Source organism: Loxodonta africana, chromosome 5 (assembly GCF_030014295.1).
Source record: "Loxodonta africana isolate mLoxAfr1 chromosome 5, mLoxAfr1.hap2, whole genome shotgun sequence".
NCBI lineage: Eukaryota > Metazoa > Chordata > Mammalia > Proboscidea > Elephantidae > Loxodonta > Loxodonta africana.
The window spans coordinates 24,683,658-24,710,807 of record NC_087346.1 but is presented as its reverse complement, the minus strand read 5'-3'; the positions used below and the strand labels follow the sequence as shown (position 1 = coordinate 24,710,807).

At 38.2% G+C, this 27,150-nt stretch overlaps 1 protein-coding gene across 2 annotated transcripts in view; it reads right to left on the bottom strand.

Annotated features, from left to right (window-relative positions):
• PRDM5 (PR/SET domain 5) overlaps positions 1 to 27,150 on the bottom strand; it is a 290,703-nt gene that overhangs the window by 113,279 nt on the left and 150,274 nt on the right. For both annotated transcript variants that reach the window (XR_775716.3, XM_010590528.3), the window contains exons 4-9: positions 23,039 to 23,213; positions 20,305 to 20,479; positions 18,187 to 18,308; positions 9,409 to 9,488; positions 4,097 to 4,181; positions 3,271 to 3,428 (exon numbers count right to left, since the gene is read on the bottom strand). Coding sequence is in view for 1 of the 2 variants with exons in the window: in XM_010590528.3 (XP_010588830.1) it covers positions 3,271 to 3,428; positions 4,097 to 4,181; positions 9,409 to 9,488; positions 18,187 to 18,308; positions 20,305 to 20,479; positions 23,039 to 23,213 (795 nt within the window). In the remaining variant the exon portion in view is untranslated. The remainder of the gene's footprint in view (positions 1 to 3,270; positions 3,429 to 4,096; positions 4,182 to 9,408; positions 9,489 to 18,186; positions 18,309 to 20,304; positions 20,480 to 23,038; positions 23,214 to 27,150) is intronic.

Below are 27,150 nucleotides of genomic sequence, written 5' to 3'. Positions count from 1 at the left end.
GGTAGGATGGATTGTAATGAGAAGTATAGACAGCAAATAGACTAATTAGATATGTATTAAAGTGATCCAGGTGGGAAATAATCAAGGCACTGGAAATGGTAAAGGAAGGGATATTTGTGAAGATGATGAGATAATGTAGAAGGTAAAATCTTTATGATTTGGCATCTAAGAAAGGGGCTAAGGCTGAAGAAAGAGACTGGGATAATTATGTGCTTCTGTCATTCACAGAAATGGGAAACTCCGAAAAAGAAGTTATCTGGGGCAAAGAGAATGAGAGAGTCAGTTTGGGGTATGCTTAATTCATTATGTCAGAAAAGTAACAGTTGTAAATATGGGTCTGAAGCTTAGGGTTAAATAAAAGACATCATTAGTGTAGAGTTGATAGCCAAAATCATGGCTGTAGCTGGCGTTTATGAGGGAGAGAGAACACAGAAGAGGTTCACAGCTGAAACACCCAGGATAACCTGATACTCCCATCGGGGGAGGAGAGACCAAGGAAGTGTTCAGAGAAATCAGCAGGAGAACTACTCAAGTAAACTATAAGGATACCAAAGATGAATGTCGAAAGGGTAATTTCACAGGAAGAAGGAAGAGAATGAAGATTTAGCAATTAGTACAGCCCTACAGCCCACTAAGTTGGTTTAGTGGCTCAGAGCTTGGAAAACACTGGACAACACTTTGGTTATAAGGAGAACAGTTTCAATAAAGAAAGGAAGACAGAAACCAGACTGCAAAGAGTTCTGGCTTAAGTAAGTCGTGAGAAAGTAGAAGCCAGATCTTCTCCAATTGCTACATTTTGCACAGCATGTCCTAAATATGTAAAAACTTCTTTAAAAGATAAGCAATGGCTCAACATTGTAAAAATGTCTATTCTACCCAAAGTAATCTACAGATACAATGCAATCCCAATCTAAATTCCAATGACATTTTATAATGAGTTGGAGAAGCAAATCACCAGCTTTATATGGAAGGGAAAAAGGCCCCAGATAAGTAAATTATTGAAAAAGAAGAACAAAGTGGGAGACCTCACTCTACCTGATTTTAGAACCTATTATACCACCACAGTAGCCAAAACAGCCTGGTACTGGTACAACAACAGATACATAGGCCAATGGAACAGAATTGAGAATCCAGACATATATCCATCCACATAGGCGCAGCTGATGTTTGACAAACATCCAAAGTCAGTTAAATGGGGAAAAGACAGTCTGTTTAACATATGGTGCTGGCATAACTGGATATCCATCTGCAAAAAAATCAAATAAGACCCATACCTCACACCATGCACAAAAACTAACTCAAAATGGATCAAAGACCTAAACATAAAATCTAAAATGATAAAGATCATGGAAGAAAAAATAGGAACAACGTTAGGAACCCTAATACATGGCATAAACAGTATACAAAACATTACTAACAATGTACAAACACCAGAAGAGAATCTAGGTAACTGGAAGCTCCTAAAAATCAAAGACTTATGCTCATCAAAAGACTTCACCAAAAGCGTAAAAAGATTACCCAGAGACTGGGTAAAAGTTTTTGGCTACAACAAATCTGATCAGCATCTGATCCCTAAAATCTACATGATACTGCAAAAACTCAACAACAAAAAGACAAAGAACCCAATTAAAAAATAGGTAAAGGATATGAACAGGCACTTCACCAAAGATGACATTCAGGTGGCTAGCAGATACATGAGGAAATGCTGACGATCATTAGCCATTAGAGAAACACAAATCAAAACTACAATGAGATACCATCTCACCTAAACGAGGCTGGCATTAATCCAAAAAACACAAAATAATAAATGTTGGAGAGGCTGTGGAGAGACTGGAACACTTACACACTGCTGGTGGGGATGTAAAATGGTAAAACCACTTTGGAAATTTATTTGGTGCATCCCTAAAAAGCTAGAAATAGAACTGCCATACAATCCAGCAATCCCACTCCTTGTAATGTATGGTAGAGAAATAAGAGCTGTCACACAAATAGATACATGCCCACCCATGTTCACTGCAGCACTGTTTACAACAGCAAAAACATGGAAGCAACCATGGTGCCCATCAATGGATGAATGGATAAATAAATTATGGTATATTCACACAATGAAATACTACACAACAATAAAGAACAATGATGAATCTGTGAAACATTTCATAACATGGAGGAATCTGGAAGCCATTATGCTGAGTGAAATTAGTTGCAAAAGGACAAATATTGTATGAGACCACTATTATAAGAACTCAAGAAATAGTTTAAACACCAAAGAAAATATTCTTTGATGGTTACGAAGGTGGGGAGGGAGGGAGAAAGTTGTTCACTAATTAGATAATAGCCAAGAACTATTTTAGGTGGAAGGAAAGACAACACACAAAACAGGAGAGGTTACCACAACTAGACTAAACCAAAAGCAAGACGTTTCCTAAATATAACCAAATGCTTCGAAGGCCAGAGTAGCAGGGAAGGGTCTGGGGACCATGGTTTCAGAAGACATCTAGGTCAGCTGGCATAACAAAATCTCTTAAGAAAATGTCCTGCATCCCACTTCGGTGAGTGGCATCTGGAGTCTTAAATGTTAGCAAGCGTCCATCTGAGATGCACCAATTGGTCTCAACCCATCTGGTGCAAAGGAGAATGAAGAACACCAAAGACACGAGGTAAATATGAGCCCAAGAAATAGAAAGGGCCACATAAACCAGAGACTACATCAGCCTGAGACCAGAAGAGCAAGATGGTGCCCTGACAGGGAACATGACAGAGAATCCCTGATGGAGCAGCAGAACACTGGAATGCAGATCTCAAATTCTTGTAAAAAGACCAGTCTTAATGGTCTGACTGAGACTAGAGAGACCCCAGAGGTCATGGTCCCTGGACCTTCTGTCAACCCAAGACTAGAACCATTTCCAAAGCCAAACTCTTCAGACAGGGATTGGACTGGACTATAAGAAAACGATACTGGTGAGGAATGAGTTTCTTGGCTCAGGTAGACACATGAGACTACGTATGTAGCTCCTGTCTAGAGAAGAGATGAGAAGGCAGGGGGGACAGGGGCTGGTTGAATGGACATGGGGGATATAGGGTGGAAAGGAAGAGTGTGCTGTCTCATCAGGGGGAGAGCAGCTAGGAGTACATAGCAAGGTGTATAAGTTTTTGTATGAGAGACTGACTTGATTTGTAGACTTCCACTTGAAGCGCAAAAAAAAAAAAAAAAAAGATAAGCAATGGCAATCAGACCAGCAAATTACTAAAAAGAAAAAAAAAAGTTTTTACCTTCTTGTGATTCTTGTAAACATTTCTGTGGGCAAATCCCTTCCCACAGAGCTTGCATTTGTAAGGTTTATCCTCACTGTGTATTACTTTATGAGCACCCACTTGATCAAGCCTCTTAAAAGACTTATTACAAATCTCACAATTATAGGGTCGTTTTTCTGCGAAAAATGAGTGGAGACAATTCTGCTTAAGTAAAACAGACACATTCAAACTTGTTTAAAATGAAACTATGGCTTTAAAAACCAGCATTCTCAAAATTTATTTGTAATAACTTCCCCACTAACATTTATTACTACCTTAGTTATAAAAGTATCCAGAAACACAGACTTGAATTATTCAAATGACTACAATATTCATAAATAATTAAATAAGGAAAATGAATAGAAACTATATTTGCTGAATCCCTACTGAATGTCAGGCACATAAACAATCTCGTTCAACCTTCACAGCAATCCTGAAAGGTTGGCACCAGTATACCATTTCGTACACGAAGAATAAAGAAACTGAGGCTCAGGAAGGAATAAATGACAAATTAAATAGTGACTGAAGATCTCTGATATAATTTAGTCCAATCACCTTTTCTTTATAAATAAACTGAGGTCTAGAGAAGTTAAGTAACCTGTCCAAAATCACACAGCTAGTTAACTAATAGCCACATCCAGTTGGCCAAGCTAGAACTAACAGCCATGTCTCCTGACACCCTTAGTAAAAAAAAAAAAAAAATTTTATTTTATTTATTTATTTTTTTTACTCTTAGAGCTCATAAAAATGACAACAAAACTCTTTCGTAGAGATTTCAATATAAATGAAAAAGTATGTATTTTACCTGAGTGGGTGATCATATGACGTTTAAGCTGATTAGCTGAAATAAATTTCTTCATACATTCTTGACAATCAAATATCTCATGAATCTGCAAAAGGAGCATTTAAATCAATGTCAAAACCTAGGTAAATTATATAGCACTCAAGTAAAAACATACACATACAGTCATTTGCTACTTCATTATCCTAAACTGTAATTCTGCCCTAATTGGCTCTTACTATCCCAGGCAAATTGAAAAAGCAATGAGCATAAAAATGTATCATTAAAATAAAACATAAGATCATGTACTATTTAAACAGTATGTGATAAATAGCTGACCTACGTAATGCATGTTAAATTCATACTTTCTGTAAAAATTATATCTGTTATATATATACTCTTTTGTTATGAACGGAGTTAGACTTGGAAATAGATAATCTTCAGGTATAATGTTCCTTTTAAGCAGCCAGCAATATTTTAAACTTAAGTGTACATAGTACAAAAGAAAAGAATTAAGGGAAAGACCAGAAGATACATGATTCTGAAAAGCATTTAGCTTACAGTAGAAATCTCATACATTAGGAGGACCACAATAAAAAGAAAAAATCAAAAACTATAATAAACAGACTGCGGAAACCCGAGAGTGGCTCCCGGACACCCTTTTAGCTCAGTAATGAATTCACTCCTGAGGTTCACCCTTCAGCCAAAGATTAGACAGGCCTATAAAACAAAATGAGACTAAAGGGGCACATCAGCCCAGGGGCAAGGACTAGATGGCAGGAAGGAACAGGAAAGCTGGTAATAGGGAACCCAAGGTTGAGAAAGGAAAGTGTTGACATGTCATGGGGTTGTTAACCAATGTCATAAAACAATATGTGTACTAACTGTTTAATGAGAAAATAGTTTGTTATGTCAACCTTCGTCTAAAGTACAATAGGAAAAAAAAAAACTATGATAAATATGGGAGAACATAACTTTAGCAAACAACTAGCTAATATAAATATTACAACTGTATATTAAATTTAGTTCTTTCTCTCCCAGAGACTACATTGGAGAAACTGAACAAGTGGTATGAAAGACAGAAGTTGACTTTATTATCATAAATAACATATCCAGTTCTAAGAGGAATGTATTGCATGAAACCTTATATTAGAAATGCTGATCATCTCAACGAACAAGGGCATCATAGTTTTGCAGAAAATTTAAAAATGTTATTGGTAGAGTCACATTTTTGCTTCAGCTTCATTAAAGGTAGAGCTCACAATACCAAAACCCAGATAAGGAAAGGCCCTTCCACAGGAAGCCAAGATAATGGGCTTAGCCCTGCAGAATACCTAGCAACACCTGAGTGAAGGATCAAGGCAGAAGACTGGTACAGCACATGAGTAACAGATGGAAGACTGGGCTGGTGCCCTGGTGAAGCCTGCCTTGCTAGGTGGCATGGAAGAACTCAAGGTAGGGAGGGTGAAAAGAGGGAGGAAAGCATGGAAACAGAAGCTGAGGCAAGGCTAAAAGATTCCAGGTCTTAATTCTATGCCCAACCACCTGGCAGGTCTGAGGCTACCAACCCACCTTCTGGTCCTGTCAGATCTGACTCTTGATGAGTCTGCAAACTCAGTTGTGAAAAGCAGGGAAAAGGTAGAAGCCGAACGACAACATTCTACTTGAGTCTGGCTTGTACTCCTGCTTAGATATAGTGGCATCTAATCTTGATCAGGGGTATGTGGAGTCTAGGAGTCCCACAGTTCCTCAGAAAGCAGTGTGGATTCTACACAACTGATGCACAAGCACTCGGAGCACAAGTACCACATAGTGCAGAAGACAAACTTTTGGCCAGGGACAGCTTAAAGATACCCTTTTCCTCCACAGCAGCCATTCATTAGGGAGCAAGCCCATTTTCTCTCATCTTGCCTTCTGAACCAGAACCTTCATTTCTGAGACATAGAGACGTTCTTCAACCACCAAATATCCTCACAGTGGCTTCTACTGGACACCTAGGTTTGGGGTACGATGACATGATGTGTAATACTTATTTAAAAATAGTAAGGGTAGATTTATACTCAAACTCTGACTCTGTAACATAGAACATTTAATTTTGATACTGACAAATGACATTCTAAAACTATGATACTCCTTCTGAGCATAAATGAAAAACTGTTTGTTTTATTTTATGTTGAATTTTTATTGTTTAAAACTTTTAAAAAAATTACTATTTCATATACAAAGTGGTAACTTAAATAAAAAAATTGCAGACTAGTACTTATAAATAGTCCACTAACTCTCATGGCTTCTGAAGAATGGAACATTTTTAAAAGTTGAGTTGAACTGGAATTCCCAAAATTATGGCATATTTACTGTACATGAAGGCATTTTGCATTGACTGAGCCCTGGTGGCACAGTGGTTAAGTGTTTGGCTGCTAACCAAAAGGTCGGCAGTTCAAATCCATCCAGCCACTCCTTGGAAACCCTCCTCTGTCCTATAGGGTCTCTATGACTTGGAATCGACTTGATGGCAGGAACCTGTCCTTCCTGGTAACACGTCCAAAGTACTTGAAGTATCGTCATCCTTGCTTCTAAGGAGAATTGTGCCTGCACTTTTTCCAAGACAGATTTGTTCTTTCTTCTGGCAGTCCATGGTATATTAAATATTCTTCCCCAAGACCACAATTCAAATACATCAATTCTTCATCGGTCTCCTTATTTACTACTCAGGTTTTGCATGCATATAAAGCCACTGAAAATACCCTGGCTTGGGTCAGGTGCACAGGCGCACCTTAGTCTTCAAACTGACATCATTCTTCTTAACATTTTAAAGGAGTCTATTATTATTATTTTTTTTTATTCAGGTACATGTGCCCAATGCAATACGTCTTTGATTTGAATGCTGCTTCCATGGGTGCTGACTATGGGTCCAACACAATAGCCTGGACTTCAATATTTGCTGTTTATCATGATGTTGCTCATTGGTCCAGTCGTGAGAATTTTTGTTCCCTTTATGTTGAGGTGCAATCCATGCTGAAGGTTGTACTCTTCAATTTTCATCACTAAGTGCTTCAAGTCATCTTCACTTTCAGCAAGCAAGGCTGTGCCATCTGCATACTGCAGTGTGTTAATGAGTTTTCCTCCAATTCTGATGCCCCATTCTATTTCATATAGTCCAGTTTCTGAGATTATCTGCTCAACATACAGACTGAATAAGCATGGTGAAAGGATAAAACCCTAACACACACCTTTCTTTCCTGCTTTTAAACCACAGAGTATCTCCTTGTTTTTTTTTGTTTCAACGACTGCCTCTGGTCTATGTACAGTTTCCACATGAGCACAATTAAGTATTCTGGAATTCCCATTCTTCACAGTGTTATACATAATTTGTTATGATCCACACAGTTGAATGCCTTTGCATAGTCAATAAAATACAGGTAAACATCTTCCTGGTATTCTCTGCTTTCAGCTAAGATCCATCTGTCATCGGGCGCCAACCTTTCAGTTAGCAGCCAAGCTCTTAACCAGTGAGCCTCTAGAGCGCCTTATTAGACACTCAATATACCCAAATATGACAAAGAAGAGAGTCAAAACTGGAGTCACTAAGACCTGCATGTGGATCCAGAAAGGCTAAGCTGGAGGGGCTACGAGGTAAGGGAGGAAGTGCTGCACTTAAATTACTAACATTCTGCAGAGACCACTCAAAAAGGTGGTGCTAAACCACAGTTGCTGTATTTCACCAGCAGGAGGTAAGATTTTGTTCTACCAAGACATTTCCTGCAAGGAAAAAACTGTTTTACTCTGAAGAAAATAAATGGGAAAAGAGGAAATTTTTCAAAAATATTTTCCACAGCCATCTTTGCTGGAACACTCTATTTGGTAAAATTTTAAATTTGGTAGAATATCTTAAAATTCAATCTCTAAGAATTAAATGGATCAATGAAGTAGTCACAGACATTTAAAACTAAAAGGAGGTTTAGAAATCCTCCATTCCAGTGAATTTCATCGCTCTGTCCGAGAAACGAGGGTTCTGCTTCAGAAGCTGTAACGTTGCTGGGGTGGAGGAATTGGAGAGGCCTGAAGAAGAGGAATCTGGATGGAGCTCTGTATGACCTTTCCTTGAAATACAGTTTCATGGCACTCAGAAGACATATCTAAAAACACTGATCAGGTCAATGTCCCATTTCAGAAATAAAACAGAGGGCCCATGTCGTATGGAGGGTCACTGACATAAGGTAGACAAGAAAGCCGGTGTGCTGATGCTCAGTCCAGTGCTCACTCATCACTCCTTCCTTGGGATCAGAATCACTCAGCCCACAGGACAGAACCTCGGGATCTATCGACACAACATTTTAACTTTCTCATACATTATAGACTAAATCCACAGCACCTGGGCTGGAACTCCTGGATTAAATACCATATGAATTTCAGGATTGTCAAGTCATTTTGCAACACATACATTTACATATTGACAAAAAGGCAAAACTCATTTCTCAAACCACAAGGATAGTAAAATTTACTTTCACCAGTGCCACTTCCCTTTTCTTTTGGTAGTAAATCACTAAAAAATAAATAACAATTTTTTTTTTTTTAAATTATATGCACCTAGATATCCTGAAAAGACAATGTGTAAAATTAGGAAATGATCATTTATGTCTTAGTTGTAATAACATAATATAAATTTTTTGGACCCTGTCATGACACTACTAAAAATCTCAATTTTATTCTATTTTATTATAAATTGTATTAGCTAGTTACTAGTTACTAATGTTAGAGTTCCTAATTGCCATTTATTTTTCAGATTAAGTTTTCATATCATAATAACTTGATACCTTTAGTCTATTTTCTCCTAATATACTCATCTGTCTCTGCTAACAACACTTCGATATATATGTACATTATTTTTGACTTTTCAAAATAATAGAGCTCCTGTCTTTGTTGTGAGAGACCTAATTATAACATGCTTTCCTTTGAATAGCTAAATGCCACTGCACAGCACATTATATAAATCCACAAAAACATATATTTCCTTGTTAATTTGTATTTCCCGAGCAACCATCAACTGATAAAGCTTGACACCACGAGTGCTGCAGGCAAAGGACTCTGCAAGCCATGGCACTTTGCAATGGAGAAATATTGCTAACTCTGAACAATAATAAGCAATCCAAAATATTCTTTTGCAGGAGTTTACTTTTCTGTGTATTAGTCTTGTGTTTTAGTATACATTAGCATTTAAATTAATGGCAAAGCTCTGTCATTATAACATAAAAAATCAATAAAAAAATGTACGTGGTGGACACTAGGAATACCTCAAAGATTTTGTACTGTCATGAGCGTTAATCTTTCTTACTGACCTTTCTATGTTCCTGTAGGCTTAATGCTGAAGAACACTTTTTATTGCACACGGAACATATAAGCTTTTTCTTAGAATCTCCTAAAACGGAAACAAAATATCATCATCATTTAAATGTAAATATTGAGAGAAGCATTAGATACAGTATTTCTAAACCAAAAAAAAAAAAAAACCTGTTGCCATTGAGTCAATTCTGACACACAGTGGCACTACAGGATGGAGCAGAACAGCCTCACAGGGTTTCCAAGAAGCAGCTGGTGGATTCGAACTGCCAGCCTTCTGTTTAGCAGCTATAGCTCTTAACCACTGTGCCACCAGGGCTCCATCAGGGCTCTGAGGTAGTATATAATTTCCAAACAGGTATCTCATCTTCATAATTTAAAATCGTAAAATGTTCAGTGTTATAGACACATCAGTTAAATTTGGATAAAGAAGTTGCATTTTAAAACCTCTTCTTAAATTTCAGAGATCTTCAACTTTCTACATGTACAAAATGGATCTTTTACCTTTTCCTACGCTAACCTGAAGCCCTGATGGCACAGTGGTTGAGAGCTATGCTATGGCTGCTAACCAAAAGGCCTACAGTTCGAATCCACCAGCTACTCCTTGGAAACCCTATGGGGCAGTTCTACTCCCTCCTATAGGGTCACTATGAGTTAGAATTGACTCAACAGCAATGGGTTTTTTGTTTGTTTGTTTTGTACTAACTTAGTATTACAAGAGAAAAACATTCTCACAAAAAATTCAAATCAAAATTAATATCAACTGCATTTGTAAGAGAAAAAATTGGACTTATTAATTCAGAAGTTGATCTTACAATTTCCTTTATTTTTCAATAGAATCATTTGATTTAATTGTTTTGTTTAGATGGAATTTATGAAGTATTCTTACGAGCACCAGACTCTTACGAAATCTATAACGTATGCCTTATCGCATTGTTGAAAAACAGAATAAAGTAATATCACATAAAATAAGACATTATACTGGCAATTAATATTATTACAAAAATCAAAGTATAATATTATCCTCTTACATGGTGATTATATTTATTGCAACTCATTTCATATTTCCAATTTCACAGCCCTAGCGGCACACTGGTTAACAGCTCGGCTGCTAATCAAAAGGTCAGCAGTTCGAATCCACCAGCTGCTCCTTGGAAACCTTATAGGGTGGTTCTACTCTATCCCATAGGGTCGCTATGAGTCAAAATCAACTCAACAGGAATGGATTTGGTTTTTCTGGCTTAATGTAATTATACATCATCTGAACCACCATTACTACCATAAATGACCATAACATTTTTTTCATCTTTTAATTGATTTCAAAATAATCAAAAAGTAAACAAATAGTATAATGAACCACCATGTATCCATCACCTGGCCCCAAAGATGACTAATCCATGGCCACTCATGCCCCCCTCTCAGCCCCATCTACTCCCTCACTTCTGTATTCTTTGGAGGCCAATCCAAAACATATTATAGTTTGCAACTGTTTTTAAAATATAACCACAAAACCATTATTGCATCTAAAACCTAATTCATTAGTATGATCAAATCTGCAATCAGTTTTCAAATTTCCAATTGTCTCTTAAATGTCATAAACATTATTTTACATTTTTTTAATTTTGGAATCTGGATTCAAACAAGGTCCGTACATTGCAACTGGTTGATGTATTTTTTTACATCTCTTTTACTATATAGGTTCCAATCCATTTTTTCTTCCTGTTTATTTTTCCTTGCAATTAATTTATCGAAGCAACTAGACTGTCCTGTAGATTACTCCCACAGTCTAGATTTTGCTGACTGCATCCCTGTGGCATAGTTCAACATATTCCTCTGTCCAGTGCATTTCCTATAACTTGGTAGCCAGATCTACAGGCTTGATCAGATTCAGGTTCTTCTTCTTCATTTTTTTTTTCCAAGATTACTTCCTATGTGGTGTTGCATATTTCCATCAGGAGGCACTGAAGGCTGACTGTCTCCCTCTTTAAGGTTAGTAGCATTTGATACATGTTAATAGTAGCAGCCGTTAATGTTTAATGCAGATTCTTTAATAATTATGAAAGTTTAAGTGGGAGTTATGAACGGCATGGACTCTCTAGGTAGCACAAACAGTGAAGCACTTTACTACTACCCAAAAGTTTGGAAGTTCAAACCCACCCTAAGGCACCTCAGAAGGAAGGTCTGGTGATCTGCTTCTGAAAGGTCGCAGCCTTGAAAACACTATGGAGCAGTTCCACTGCACACATGGGGTCTCCATGAGTTGGAATCGGCAGGACAACCAATAACAACATGAACTGAACAAGTTTCCTCTAATCGTGTCAACAGCTCTGCCAAGTATTATGTCACAAAGGACATGTTCTTATACATCTCGATCATATTTCCCATAAAATGGTAACTCAGCTTTAAATATGTTAACTAAATTTTGGTGATCGTGTATTCAATCTTAATGGGGAAAAGTATAGCACGAAATGACATCCACAATACAGTGAAAGCCCACCGACACAAATGAAGCAGCGCACAGTCCTGTGCAGGGGGAGGCTTCGCCATTACACAAAACAACACACAAGTCTGGAGCATGGATTATGGTGTGGGCAGCAGTGCAGGTTGTTTTACATCAGAAATGGGAGCTTCTGCTGAGCAGGTAAACTAGTTAAACAAAAAAAACCAGTGCCGTCGAGTCGATTCTGACTCATAGCGAGTAAACTAGTTAAGTGGAAATTATTTTCTTCAAAACAATCAGGATTTTTTTTAGGTGTCTCGACAAAGAATTCACACAGACATGCTTTACTTTCTGTTTTTTCAAGCAATACATCCTAATTATTCTGACACTTTATAAAACAAAATATACTCAGATGTTTACACACAGACAAAAACTTAGGAATAAACTCCTTTATATTTAAAACACATGAATTTCAAATACATGAAATCCTTACTGCAGCACTACATATGAGAAGAGCATCTACAATTCTAAGAATTTGATGAAATTTTAAGATATATAAGTGCTCAAGATCACATACATACACAATTCCAGTGAAATATTCTGAATCAAAATAAAACAAGCAAAACCATCCCCGAAGACAACTCATCAGGCATGAAAAGGACTGGTCAGTGGAGGGGAGGGAGATGCTGATGAAGAGTGAGCCAATTAAATTAGGTGGACACTGGAGAGTGTGTTGGCAACTCTTGACTGGAGGGGGGATGGGAAGATAGAGAGAGAGGGAAGATGGCAAAATTGGCACCAAACGAGAGACTGAAAGGGCTGACTCAATAGGGGGAGAGCAAGTCGGAGAAGGGAGTATGATGTATGTAAACCTACATGTGACAGACTGATTGGAATGCTAAATGTTCACTTGAAGCTTAATAAAAATTAATTTAAAAATAAATAAATAAAAATAAAACAAGCAATTTATACATGCTAAATTATTCGGTATTTAAATTTACAATAAATACAAATCTAAACACTGCACGATTTTACTTTTCCAAATATTTGTAATTAATAGATACTGGTAATTAATAAAACTGGAAAAAAAAAAAAAAACCCCAAACTCATTCCCGTCAAGTCGATTCCAACTCGTAGTGGCCCTACAGGACAGAACAGAACTGTCCCGTAGAGTTTCCAAGGAGCACCTGGTGGATTCAAATTGCTGACTTTCTGGTTAGCTGCCGTAGCTTTTAACCACTATGCCACCAGTGTTTCCAGTAGCTAACAGACTATAAATTGTACAGTTAAAGATCCTGCACCAGACATACCTTCTTTCCTATGAGTTGAACCAAAAAGTATTTAATTAGTTCTGTCCATTAATCATAGTTTCAAATTTATCATAGAATGCCATGTAGGTATTTTATTACAGAGTTACTTCAGGGTTATTTACTTAAATTGAAAGGCCCATAAAACGAATCACATGAAATACATCCAATTTTTCTCCAATTATCTACTGGGGAGAAAGAATTCATAATTCAGCAAAATGAAAAATGCAAATTTGGCAAGTGTGATGAATCAGTACCTAAAACATCATATCCCAAATCAACTTACAGGTACCCTGGTATTAGAAAGATTGCTCTGGCATTAGTCAGAAAGGGAGGAGGACAATAAGAGTGGAAGAGAGAGACATGGTAATGGACTGCAGTAACCGTCAAGATAAAAGATAATTAAGAAATCAAGAAAGCAGCGGTGGGGATGGAAAGAAAATGGTATGTTACAGAGACTTTTCTTAGGCAGTATTAGCAGGATTAAGCGAATGATTTTATACACAGGGTGAAGGAAAGACTATTTGGTGCTGGGGTGTAGACTGGCTAAATGGTGACATCATTGGCAGAGGATCAAACTGTATTAAGATTATGGTGATTTTACCACAGATTTTGAGGAAGTTTAAAAAATGAAAGAACTCAGCAGCCAAAATATGTATCTTGCCTCTATCACTCCTCTTTCCTCTCAGTAGAGGGGGAGAAGAGGGCAAGGAGCACCCAGTGGCACAACGGTCAGGCGCTCTGCTGCCAACAAAAATGTCAGCAGTTCAAACCCACCAGCGGCTCCAAACTCCCATCCCCACCCACAATTCCCCCTTCTCTCTCCTCCTCATGGCTTCTCCTATTCTTCCTCCTAGAACAAGGATCCTAGCTCCTTTGAGAAGAAATACAGGAAAATCATATAACTCTTTTAATCTGAGAATGCAGATAAATTTTATCTCCCATAAATACAAAGTCCCTCTATTAGTACCCACAGAATCTAAGCAGAAGACAAAGATGGGAAGTGGATGAAGGAATTCAGTCCCTTCAGTCTCTGTGTCCTCTTGGGTAACTGTGAAGGCTGCCTAGGTTCAGGAGAGCAGCACCCATGAAATCATAACTAAAGACTTTATGACTATTTTGTTGTTGTTGTTGTTAGGTGCCGTCGAGTCGGTTACAACTCATAGTGACCCTATGCATAACAGAACGAAACACCGCCCAGTCCTGCACCATCCTTACAACTGTTATGCTTAAGCATAACTATTTTAGCTCTCCTATGAATATAAAAAAAAAAAAAAACTTTTTTTTTTTTTTATTTTCAGACAGGGGCTCTGGTGGTGTAGTAGTTAAAGAGCTTGGCTACTAACCAGAAAAGGTTGGCAGCTTGAATCCACCAGGTGCTCCTTGAAGACCTTATAGGGCAGTTCTACTCTGTCCTGTAGGGTCGCTGTGAGTTGGAACCGACCTGACAGCAACAGGTTTGGTTTCTGGTTTTGGTTTATAATCAGGGAAGTCTCATGTTTGACTTTCAGATTCAACTTGCAAAAATATTTTTAGGAACACGTAACTTACAGAAGTAGGAGACCATCTGAGAAATCAATACAAGTGTTCTAAATAAGTAGTTACTGAAGTACTACAAGTTTCAATACACTGTGGGTTAAGTATGCTTCTGGGAGCCTGTCTGAGACCACCAGATGTTATAGTTTCTATGGAAAAATGTGAGACATGTTTAAAAATTCAGCTTCTCTCTTCTCGGCATCTTCAGTTAATATCCCCTAACAAGAAACATCTCTCATCATCAGTGGTAGAAGCTGCAAAAGTATTCTCATTCCTTGAACAACTCTGCCTTTCTAAAGTTAAGGATTCTACAACCATATGTGTGAACACTGCTTTGCTTAAGGACGTATGCAGTTGCTATTCCCAATATGAAATATCCTTTTCCCAAATGTCTGTACACTTCACCCTTCACTTCATTAAGGTTTCTGCCCAAATGTCACCTCATCTGAGAGGACTTTTCTGACCCAATCACATAAAATAGCATCCCTCTCCTGTCATTCTTTATCCCAGGCAATCTGTGAACATGGATGGCAAAAATACATTTATATCTTCACTAACCTCTAATTGAAATTTAATGTTTCCTTTAATTTTAAATCTGGGCAGCCAAACACAGTAGTACTACAGTGCCTATGATTCTGTCACCAATAAAAGGTACAGATATTTCATATTAAATTACAATTGTAGATATTATAAAGTTGGGTTTACACTTATTGTTACCTTAAAATTATAAAAGCTGTTAGATCTGTTGCTGGATCTTGTTAAATAACACATGAATAAAGAAGCACATATACTACTATAGTACAATTTTTTTTAATTATTGATAACTACACATCAATAAGAAATGCTGGTGGCGTAGTGGTTAAGAGCTACAGCTGCTAGCCAAAAGGCTAGCAGTTCAAATCCACCAGGTACTCCTTGGAATCTCTTTGGGGCAGTTCTACTCTGTCCTTTAGGGTAGCCATGAGTCAGAATCAACTCGATGGCAATGGTTTTGGTTTTTTGGGTTTTTTTTTTTTTTTTTTTTCACATATCAACAAATTGATTCCTTTGTAGTCATACATATTTTATTTTATAAATTTAAAAACATTGTTTGCAAAGGGGTCCACAACACACAAAACTAAAGATCCTCAGCACTAACCCTTTATACTGCTTTAGTTCTTTTCATAGCCTTTACCCCACTTGCCATATCCCTACCACACATACTTTTTGATGGTTTATATTCTGTCTTCCCCATTAAAAGGTGAGCTCCTTGAGAGCATGGACTGTCTCTGGCTTTTTCTGTCATGTATCCTCAGCACTTTAAACAATGTTACTTAAAAGCAGGTTTTGAATTAATGAATGGCTTAAATATGTGGGTAAGGAAACCAGTAAGTTTCAAAAGTATTATATTTATTTTTATCAGAGAATGATAGTTTCTTAGAAGAAAAAATTAAATAACTCACTTTATAACTTATTTTTACTGTTTAAACCTAAATGCTACATGAAGATTTACAAGGAGTCACACGTAAAACTATCTAAGGAGAAAGGGAGAGAAAAAGAGAAAGGGAGGGAGGAAGGATAAAATAAAAGAAAGAAGGCCGGGGGCTGAGAAGAGGGAAAGGCGAAAAGTGAAAGAAGGCTATGAATGAGAGAAGAAGATTGTGTACCAAACCCGGCAAAAGGTATACGTGGCGACCTTTGGCTAAAATATGGTAAGATTTCACAGTTTATATGATCCACAAAAACATAGGAAACATTAAACAAACTTGCCTTTTTATAAATTATTTCCTATAAAATCATTATGAATTTCCAGAATCAGTAATATTATACCCAAGGCCAATTAGAAGATGCCTCAAAGAAAGTATGCTCAGAGCATAGCCTGAAGACCACATGCCCCAAAACAAGAACACGAAAGGTTCCCAGAGCTTCAGTATGCATCTGGTTTTTCACTTAGTTCAGCAAAGTTAACTTGAAAACTAACATGAAAGATTCATTACAATACGTTGCAGACAAAGATGGAGAAAATTAAGAACAGCATTTGAACTATAACAGCTTTAAAATATATATATACAAAGGCAAGAATATCAAATAATTCTGCTTGCTTTTGCATACATAGAGATGACACAAATATAATGAATTCATAAAAATTCCATCTTCCCTAAATCAGCCATATATTCTTTAAAAGGAAAAAGAAAAGTATATGCACAGAAAGACTCGAGGAGTTCCCCTCTACACTCCTGGTGATACGCATTCCCCTGAAGCTGCATTTGACAGGACACTCGTTTCTAGATGTTTCATGCAACCCAGGATGCAAACTGGAGCCAGAGTCATGCCTAAATAGCCTCTATCACTTTACTATTAAAATAGACACCTTCTGAATAATCAACACCGAGGACACAGAGGCTGGATAATGAATATCCATTTCTGCTGAATGTGAGAATAAACAAGAAAAAAAATCCACTTCTCTATATCCAGAGAGGTACATTCACTCGAGTTCCTGAGTGGCACAAACAGTTAACTACTTGGCCACCAGCCAAAAGGCTGGAAGTTTGAACCCACCCAGAGGTGCCTTGGAAGACAGGCCTGGTGATCTGCTTCTGAAAGGTCACAGCCCTGAAAACCCTATGGAGAAGTTCTATTCTGCACATATGGGGGTCACCACAAGTCCAAATCAACTCAACGACAACTAACGACAACATTTCCACTCATTCCCAGAAGCCAAGGGCGGGCAGATGTGAACACATGAGAAGAGTGTACACACACAAAGATACACGGAGTTTCATGAACTTCAGTGCCCATTTTAAGGAAAAGACACTGAGTAAGTAAAAAGTGAATTCTGACAATACAAACATCTGTTCGACTCAATACAATAGATCCAATCCCTAAACCAAAATACGTTTATTGACTGCCTACTATGTGCTAAGCAGATGCAATATAACTGATAGTCAACTTTTATTTTTGTACTGTTGTTTAGCTAGCCATTAGAAAGAAGTCAAATAGTACATACATTTTTAATCCAAACATATTCAATTCCTGTATCAAAATGCAGCCAGTAATTTTCTCCAAAATAGGAGAAAGGTAAGCATTAAAAGTTGGAATTTTAATATAGAAATACTAAATAAGAGTGGCGTCACTTAATAACTTGTTTTTAAAATGTATCTAAAATTCCAACACTTTATGTAGAAAAAATTTCATAAGCTTAAATATGAAATTGTTACTTAAACTATTAGTTCTTAATGTATTTGACTGACAAGCACAACTAGATTCCAGCTTAGTTTTAGTTAGGATTAATTTAGAGGTGGGAAAAATGACAAATGTTCCTGAAATCAACTTGAAAAAGAAATAGAGTGTTCAATGAAAGACCCAAAACTCACTGCCAGAACTCCATCCACATCTGTGTGAAATACAGTGGAAAAGCAAACTCTCTGCTTGAGAGTGAGAATTACAAACAGATCGCTGCAGCCTGAGGAGAGGGAACCCCTTTAAAAACACCCTTCTTATCTATGACTCCTCACCAGTGTGGACGTTCTCCTGGTGTCTTCTCAGGGCATCCTTGCTCTTCAGCCTCTTTCCACAGCTGTCAGCCCTGCACACGAACCTGGCGTCCCCCCGGCAGGTCTCTCGGTGTTGCTCAAAACTACAAGACAGCCAGGAAAGAGGAACAGGGAGAAGAAAAGGTGAAGACAGACCTACAAATTTCCAACACCATAGCAAGCTTTTGTAATACATGCTCCCTAGGAGAGCTCCAGGGTCATTTCATGCATTACCTCTGCAGGTAAAAAGGAAAGCACTGAAATTCTGTAGCCGTAAGACACTGAATCACTAAGAAGCATGAAAGCATGCAAGCAAAAACTGATCCACAATTATATAACGGCAATCTGACACTCAGACACAAAACCTCGATGCTGAACTGAAGGAGGAATTGCAAAGAGAGCACTGAAAACTTCGTGAAGAATCCTTCAGACTGCTTTTCGCTGTGCACTGAAGAACACTGAGGGGAAATACAAAAAAAAAAAAAAAAAAAAAAACCACTGGAAGTCTAAGACAAACACACAACAATAAACCATTCTGAATAAAGTCATGCTTGTCATCTCTCTTTTCGATCTGCCTCTCGCCTTTTTAAATGTTTAGTAGCACCTTATTAAATTATAGGCCCCAGCTCAGCCAGAGTGTCTTTCATGTAGCATATATACAATACCGAATGCAATAAAAAGCAACAAGAATGCAATTTTAAAGTCCATTTATTAAAAAAGTATATATTCCTTCCTTGTTTCATTTTTTAATCACCTGTGATGGACTCTCCAAATGTGCTATCATAAAAGTTATAGTTTTTTAAACATTTTTCAAGTTTTGAGCAGAAACTTTGCATCTACAATTTTATAAGCAACAGTCAATGTATATAATATGCGGAAATAGCCTTAATATGATACGTGGCACATTTCAGGATTTTTGCTTTAATGAAGCAAAAAAAAAGTAACATTAACTTTAACTCTATGTTAAAAGTTCCTGCTCCTATGCAAGGGGATTACATTTACATTCTGTTAAAAATAAAACATACAAACAAGTGTACTTAATTCCTCCCTTCTAATAATTTTTTTTAATAATTATGAGGAAACCCTGGTGGCGTAGTGGTGAAGAACTACGGCTGTTAACCAAAAGGTCAGCAGTTCGAATCAAGCAGGAGCTCCCTGGAAACTCTATGGGGCAGTTCTACTCTGTCCTACAGGGTCACTATGAGTCGAAATCGACTCCATGGCAGTGGGTTTGGTAATAATTATGATCCTGAAAAATACTTTAGTAAAAGGATAATTTTCTATGCTGTCAATAAAAATAGTTAAGGAGCCCTGGTGGCACAGTGGTTAAGCACTCGGCTGCTAAAGGGAAAGTCAGTGGTTGGGACCCACCAACTGCTCCATGGGAGAAAGATGTGACAGTATGCTTCTGTAAGATTACAGCTTTGGAAACCCTATGGGCAGTTCTGCTCTGTACTATGGGGTCTCTGTGAGTTGGAATCAACTCAGTGGCAATGGAAATGTAAATAAAGTAACAGAAGTGTACAGAGCAATGTGTGGGGACTCAAGTTATTCATCTTATTGTCATTTCCTTGTCCTATTCTTCAGATTATTCCTCCAAATTGCTGTGAAATAAGCAATTCTCCTCAAAATGTCCATGTATTCTTTATACTCTGAATTATTCCATTTCTTGAACTTTTTTTTTTTTTAACTGATTCCAGAGGGAATATCTAATGCAGACAACTGAAACTTGAACTCTCACTTTAAAGCACTAGCCAAATTACGCGTATCTGAATTTCAGATTAGGAAACCACTGAACTTCGTATTTAAGGATAAGTTATTAAATGGACAAAGACCAATTAGCATAAATCATGTTCACTTGTTAAATTTCATAATCAGAATATTTTAAGAATAAACATACTATACTAAGAAAAAACCAGTTAATGACAATGGCAAAGCAGAAAATGACAATGGCAATGCGGAATGCTTAATCTCTCTCTCTCTCTCTCTCTCACACACACACACACACACACACACGTTAGAAACTGTAAGACAAGCCAAATGGAATAGTTAAGCAAAGTATCGGTTTATAATCTTAAAGATACTCATTAATGTACGCACTGTCTTTGCAAAGCCTGTTTCACGGGGAATTTCTTCCCACAGCTCTTGCACTTAAACTCTTTCTCCTCTGTGGGCTTTTGATGCAATGTTTGAAGGTGCTCAGCAAGAATTTCCTCACTGGTAAAACTCGATTCGCACTGGGGACAGGCATAGTCCTCTCTACAGCCGAGGCGATCTGCACATGTATAATAAGGCATATTGATAAGACAAAATTTCAGAGCCAAGAACTCTCTTCAGTTTTCTCTTCATTTTAAATTAAAAATTAATTGTGTTTAATGGTTATATGGAGACACAGTGGTGACACAGTGGTTAAGAGCTACAGCTGTGAATCAAAAGTTCAGCAGTTCAAATTCACCAGCCAGGCCTTAGAAATCGTGTGGGACAATTTCACTCTGTCGTACAGGGTCGCTATGAGTCAGAATCGACTCAACAGCAATAGGTTTAACAGTAGTATATTAATAAATTCTTATTATCTCTATCAATATTTATAGTGTTATCTGTGAAAAATAACAGAAAGTGTTAATAGAGGAATGGGATTATTTTTAAATCATTTTGCTTGATTTTCACCAACTAATTCAAAATGAAATTCAAGTGTTTATTTACCCTACAGTGTTAACTTTTCAAATCAGAGTTATTAGAAATGTTGAGTTGGAAAACAAGTTTTCTCTAAATGGGTCGTCTCTAGTTCACTTTTAGCTGCATGAGAAGAAAACGTCAACTGAAGTAAACTATGCTGAATACCAGGGAGAATCTAGCCTGTACATGAAAAAATACTGAGTTCTTAAAAAGAGCACTCATTACAGCAGGTGTCAGAAGGCTCCACTGTCTTTAGGGCTCAAGAATCCCATACAGACAGACATGGTTCTAATTTCTCTAAGTGTGCTATTTCAATTACATATGTTTTTTCTGATTAGAAAGTTAGAAAATCTAGAAGATGTAAAAAATATAAGAAAAAAAATCACCAAGTACTCCATCATAAGGAGAAAATCAGTTACGTATTTCTAAGTCTGATTTGTCTTTTGTCCATATATATTTTATGCATCTCTAGACAGCCACAGGAAACCCTGGTAGCGTAGTAGTTAAGTGCTACGGCTGCTAACCAAAAGGTGGGGGGTTTGAATCCACCAGGCGCTCCTTGGAAACTCTATGGAGCAGTTCTACTCTGTTCTACAGGGTCACTATGAATCGGAATTGACTTGACAGCAATGGGCCTGGTTTGGTTTTTTAGACAGGTACATTTATGATCACACTGTATGTGCAATTTTATATGTTGCCTTCCTTTTTCTATTTAACATTTTCTCAAGTCACGTTTTTGTTTTTGTTTTTAAACTTGAGATGCCATAATTTATTTAACCAAACTCTCCACTGTTAGACACTTGGAGGCTTGCTTTCTTTTTTTTTTTTTTTTTTGCCTTTATAAATAAGGCACTAAAAATTCTAAGATAAAAGCAGCAATAATATAAGTACCTGATTTTTAAGTTTAAAAAACCTGTCAAAGCTTCTATTAATTCTTTTTACAAAGAATGGAAACTGATATTTTGATAAGGAAAACAGTAATCACGGGATGGCAATAGATAAATAGGAGACATTATTAAGTTTAAATAATGGATGCAATAATAACAGGCCCTGGAGATGACACAGAAAAACAAAGAAAATAGAATAACACAGAAATAGTTCCCATCACCCCAAATCTGGCATCCCAAAAAGTATAGTGTGTGTTTGAAAAACAAAGTAGGCTGAGCCTGTCCCCACCTCCCCCTTAAATAATCACAGAAGCAAAGCAAACAGAAGCAAAGTCTAGCCACGCTGGGAGTCAATGACATACAGTTAGAATAGAAAATTCATACCAAAGGCATTACTATTACTGCTACTAAAAGAACCAGTGTTGCTTCTGAAATGGCTGTGCTAAACAAAATGGAAAAATACTACACAGTAAATACCGACCTATGAGAAAATATGAATACCCATAACATCATTCATATTTCCCTCAAACTCTACCAGGAGTAAAACACAACATAAGAGAAACAAGCTCCAACAATAATTGATTATTCCTCAGCTGATGACAAGCAAGTGAGATCAGTATAGGAAACACATCTTTCAGGACATCTATCCCCTGGATTAGAGGACTGATTGAAGCTGGTCTGACCCAGGCTCACTGCAAGCTTTTGGTTACCACATTAGGAGACCTTGCAGTCCTGCAGGCCTCTGTGATCTGCAGACAGACTCCCAGAAGCTCCAGATTCTCAAAGGATCTTAAACAAAAGCAAAGCCCAGGAAGCAACCCCCTAGTACCCAGCAGGGCCTCTTCTTTGCCTCCTGCCCTCCTCTGTATTCACCTTTCACCATTAGCAGGTGAGGAAGAGAAGTTTCAGAGGGCTAGTGACTTACCCAGTGCTACTAGACTAACGAGTGGCAGGAACAGGGCTGGAGCACAGAAGTCGTCACTACTCATGCCCTGCCGTGCCACTGAGAGCAGGGAGAGCCAGGAGCTGCCCCAACAATGCAGCGCTCGCTGCCCCTTACCATGCCAATCCTACTAGACACACCCACCGCCACACCAACATTCTCTTCCTGCTGTAAGAAAGATGAGTGCACAGCTGGACTTCCTTGAGAGTGTTTTTGATAAAAACTTTGAGAATGCCCTGTTACAATGCAACTATAATGCAACTATGATTCAAACAATATTTCACCTACAACTTTCCTTCTCTGGGAACACCAATTAAAGAAATAATACCTTTTCTGCCAGCTGTTGATTGTGCTTTAGAATTTTTAACTTCCCCTTCTTTGATCACTGTCATAATTTGCTGTTCTTCCTCGTCGGCCTCCATGTCACTGTCCAGGTAGCCAATCAGAAGCTCTGTATCCGTTTCTATGTCTTCAATTGCCAAATAAAAAATGTTTTCTCCTTCCTGAGGGGGGAAAAATGCTGGGCCATTAATTTGTTTCTGGTAATAATTATGAAATCATTTTAAGATCCATTCATAGAGTATCATGTACCTGTCAATACTTACTATTATGTTACTTTTCCTATCTCCAACTGATCTGAATACTGAAAAAGTTAACTGATAATACTCGGTAACCTGGCAAATAAAATGTAAATATATCTTATAAAGAGACTGTTACTTTTACATATAAAACAAGGGTAATTAGAGTTGTCACTAAAGGAGCCTGGTGGTGCAGTGGTTAACACACCTGACTGCTAACAGAGAGGTTGTCAGTTCAAAACCCCCAGCGGCTCCACGGGAGGAAGATGTGGCAGTCTGCTCCCCTAAACATTTACAGCCTTGAAAACCCTATGTGGCCACTATGACTGAAAATCCACTCGATGGCAGTGCGTGTGTTTTTTTGTTTGTTTATTTAGTTGTAGTTGCAAAAGTGAATTTTGCCTCAATTTAGCTTACGCAACTAACACCTTGCAGAGGCCCATGAATGCAGTAGAAAGAACTTCATTAAATATTAGTGTCCTTTATGAACTCAAATGGAGAGCAACAAGATAATGATTTCATTATGATTAATATTAAATGCACATTCGGGGGGAGGGGAAGCTTTCAAGTTACAGTAGAAATTAGAGGAACTACAAACACACACTGAAAGACTTTCCAAAAAGCTGGACCAGAAATAGAGGAAAAAGACTAGACATCTGGGAGGTTCAAGATTAGTAACTGAGCTAACATGCATACCTCATCTCTTCAGACTCCTCAAGTCCCACACAAAAGACAGCAAAGAGAAGAGGGGGAAAAAAAAAAAGATCCACCACCAACATATGAAAAATTTTGAGAAAATTCTAGAAGATAGAAATCAGACAGGATTGAACTGATAGATAACTAAAGCAGGGGAAACCTGAACCAGTAATAGACATAGGAGAGGAATGCTGCCAAAAGCCTTCTTCCCAAGGAAGCCCCAGAGAAACTTCACACTTGAAATCAACTAGTAAAAAAAAAAAAACCCTATGGGCCTTGTGCCAAACACTAGGGAAGACAGAACTGGGGCTGCTTAGATGGCTATCCCCATGAGAAAGCACCGGAATTGATCTCTTTTAGGTGGTTGAGGATTTATCCTGGGAGGGTTCCTAGTTAGGCTACTGAGGAGAAAGAAACAAAACATAGCCTGAATTTACTGGTCCCTCACAGTGGGGAGGAGCCCTGGTGGAGCAGTGGTTAAGAGGTATGACAGCTAACTAAAAGGCTGGCAGTTCGAATCCACCAGCCACTCCTTGAAAACCCCATGAGGCAGTTCTACTCTGTCCTATAGGGTTGCTATGAGTCGAAATTCCAAATACTTTCTCTCACCAACCTAAATGGTGACTATATACATGGACCTCACCAGACGGAACACACAGGAATCAAATTGACTACATCTGTGGAAAGAGATGATGGAAAAGCTCAATATCATCAGTCAGAACAAGCCCAGGGTCTGACTCTGGAACAGACCATCAATTGCTCATATGCAAGTTCAGGCTGAAACTGAAGAAAATCAGAGCAAGTCCACGAGAGCCAAAATATGACCTTGAGTATACCCCACCTGGATTTAGAGACCATCTCAAGAACAGGTTTGACACATTGAACACTAGTGACCGAAGACCAGACAAACTGTGGAATGACATCAAGGACATCATCCATGAAGAAAGCAAGAGGTCACTGAAAAGACAGGAAAGAAAGAAAAGGCCAAGATGGATGTCAGAGGAGACTCTGAAACTTGTTCTGAAATGTCGAGCAGCTAAAGCAAAAGGAAGAAAGGATAAAGTAAAAGAACTGAACAGAAGATTTTAAAGGGCGGCAGCTTGAGAAGACAAAGTAAAGTATTATAATGACATGTGCAAAGAGCTGGAGATGGAAAACCAAAAGGGAGGAAAACGCTCGGTGTTTCTCAAGCTGAAAAAACTGAAGAAAAAATTCAAGCTTCCAGTTGCAATAGTGAAGGATTCTATGGGGAAAATATTAAACAATGCAGGAAGCACTGAAAGAAGATGGAAGGAATACACAGAGTCACTATACCAAAAAGAATTAGTTGATGTTCAACCATTTCAAGAGGTAACATATAATCAGGAACCGATGGTACTGAAGGAAGAAGTCCAAGCTGCTCTGAAGACACTGGCGAAAAACAAGGCTCCAGGAATTGACGGAATATCAATTGAGGTGTTTCAACAAACAGATGCAGCACTGGAGGTGCTCACTCATCTATGCCAAAAATTATGGAAAAGAGCTTCCTGGCCAACTGACTGGAAGAGATCCATATTTATGCCTATTCCCAAGAAAGGTGATCCAAGTGAATGTGGAAATTATCGAACAATTTCAGTAATATCACACGCAAGCAAAATTTTGCTAAAGATCATTCAAAAACGGCTGCAGCAGTATATTGACAGGGAACTGCCAGAAACTCAGGCTGGTTTCAGGAGAGGACATGGAACCAGGGATATCATTGCTAATGTCAGATGGATCCTGGCTGAAAGCAGGGAATACCAGAAGGATGTTCACCTGTGTTTTGTTGACTATGCAAAGTCATTTGACTGTGTGGATCATAACAAATTATGGATGACATTGTGAAGCATGGGAATTCCAGAACACAATATTGTGCTCATGAGGAACCTTGACATAGATCAAGAGGCAGTTGTTCGGATAGAACAAGGGGATACTGATTGGTTTAAAGTCAGGAAAGGTATGCGTCAGGGTTGTATCCTTTCACCATACCTATTCAAGCTGTATGCTGAACAAATAATCCGAGAAGCTGGACTATATAAAGAAGAATGGGGCATCAGGATTGGGGGGAAAGTCAATAACAACCTGTGTTATGCAGATGACACAACCTTGCTTGCTAAAAGTGAAAAGGACTTGAAGCACTTATTAATGAAGATCACAGCCTTCAGTATGGATTGCACCTCAGCATAAAGAAAACAAAAATCCTCACAACTGGACCAATGAGCAAAATCATGATAAATGGAGAAAAGACTGAAGTTGTCAAGGATTTCATTTTACTTGGATCCACAATCAACACCCATGGAAGCAGCAGTCAAGAAATCAAACAACGCATTGCATCGGGCATCTCTGCTGCAAAGGACCTCTTTAAAGTGTTGAAAAGCAAAGATGTCACCTTGAAGACTAAGGTGACCCAAGCCATGGTATTTTCAATCGCATCATATGCATGTGAAAGCTGGACAATGAATAAGGAACACTGACTGAAGAAGAATTGACGCCTTTGAATTGTGGTGCTGGCGAAGAATACTGAATATACCATGGACTGCCGAAAGAACGAACAAATCTGTCTTGGACGAAGTACAACCAGAATGCTCCTTCGAAGCAAGGATGGCGAGACTGTGTCTTACACACTTTGGACATGTTGTCAGGAGAGATCAGTCCCTGGAGTAGGACATCACGCTTAGTAAAGTACAAGGTCAGGAGAAAAGAGGAAGGCCCTCAACGAGGTGGGCTGACACAGTGGCTGCAACAATGAGCTCAAGCATAACAATGATTGTAAGGATGGCACAGGGCCTTGCAGTGTTTCGTTCTGTTGTGCATAGGGTCGCTATAAGTGAGAACCTACTCGAGGGCACCTAACTACAACAACATGAATGGAAATCGATTCATCAGCAACGGGCTTGGTTTTTGGTTCACAGCATCCAAAGGAAAGGACAGAGAAAGTAAGTTCCAACCAGGAATGAAATTCGGTACAGACAGAACATAGAATAAGCCTACTTTCCCTTGGCAATGCAGAGCACTTATGCTTAAGAAGGAGGAAGTAAGGGGGAGGGAGAGGGAGGAAGAAGCATGCATAACACCATCATGTATGTATGTCTACATAAGCAGAACCTCCACGGTAAACTGGAAAGATAGACTTCAAACTGTTATGCGG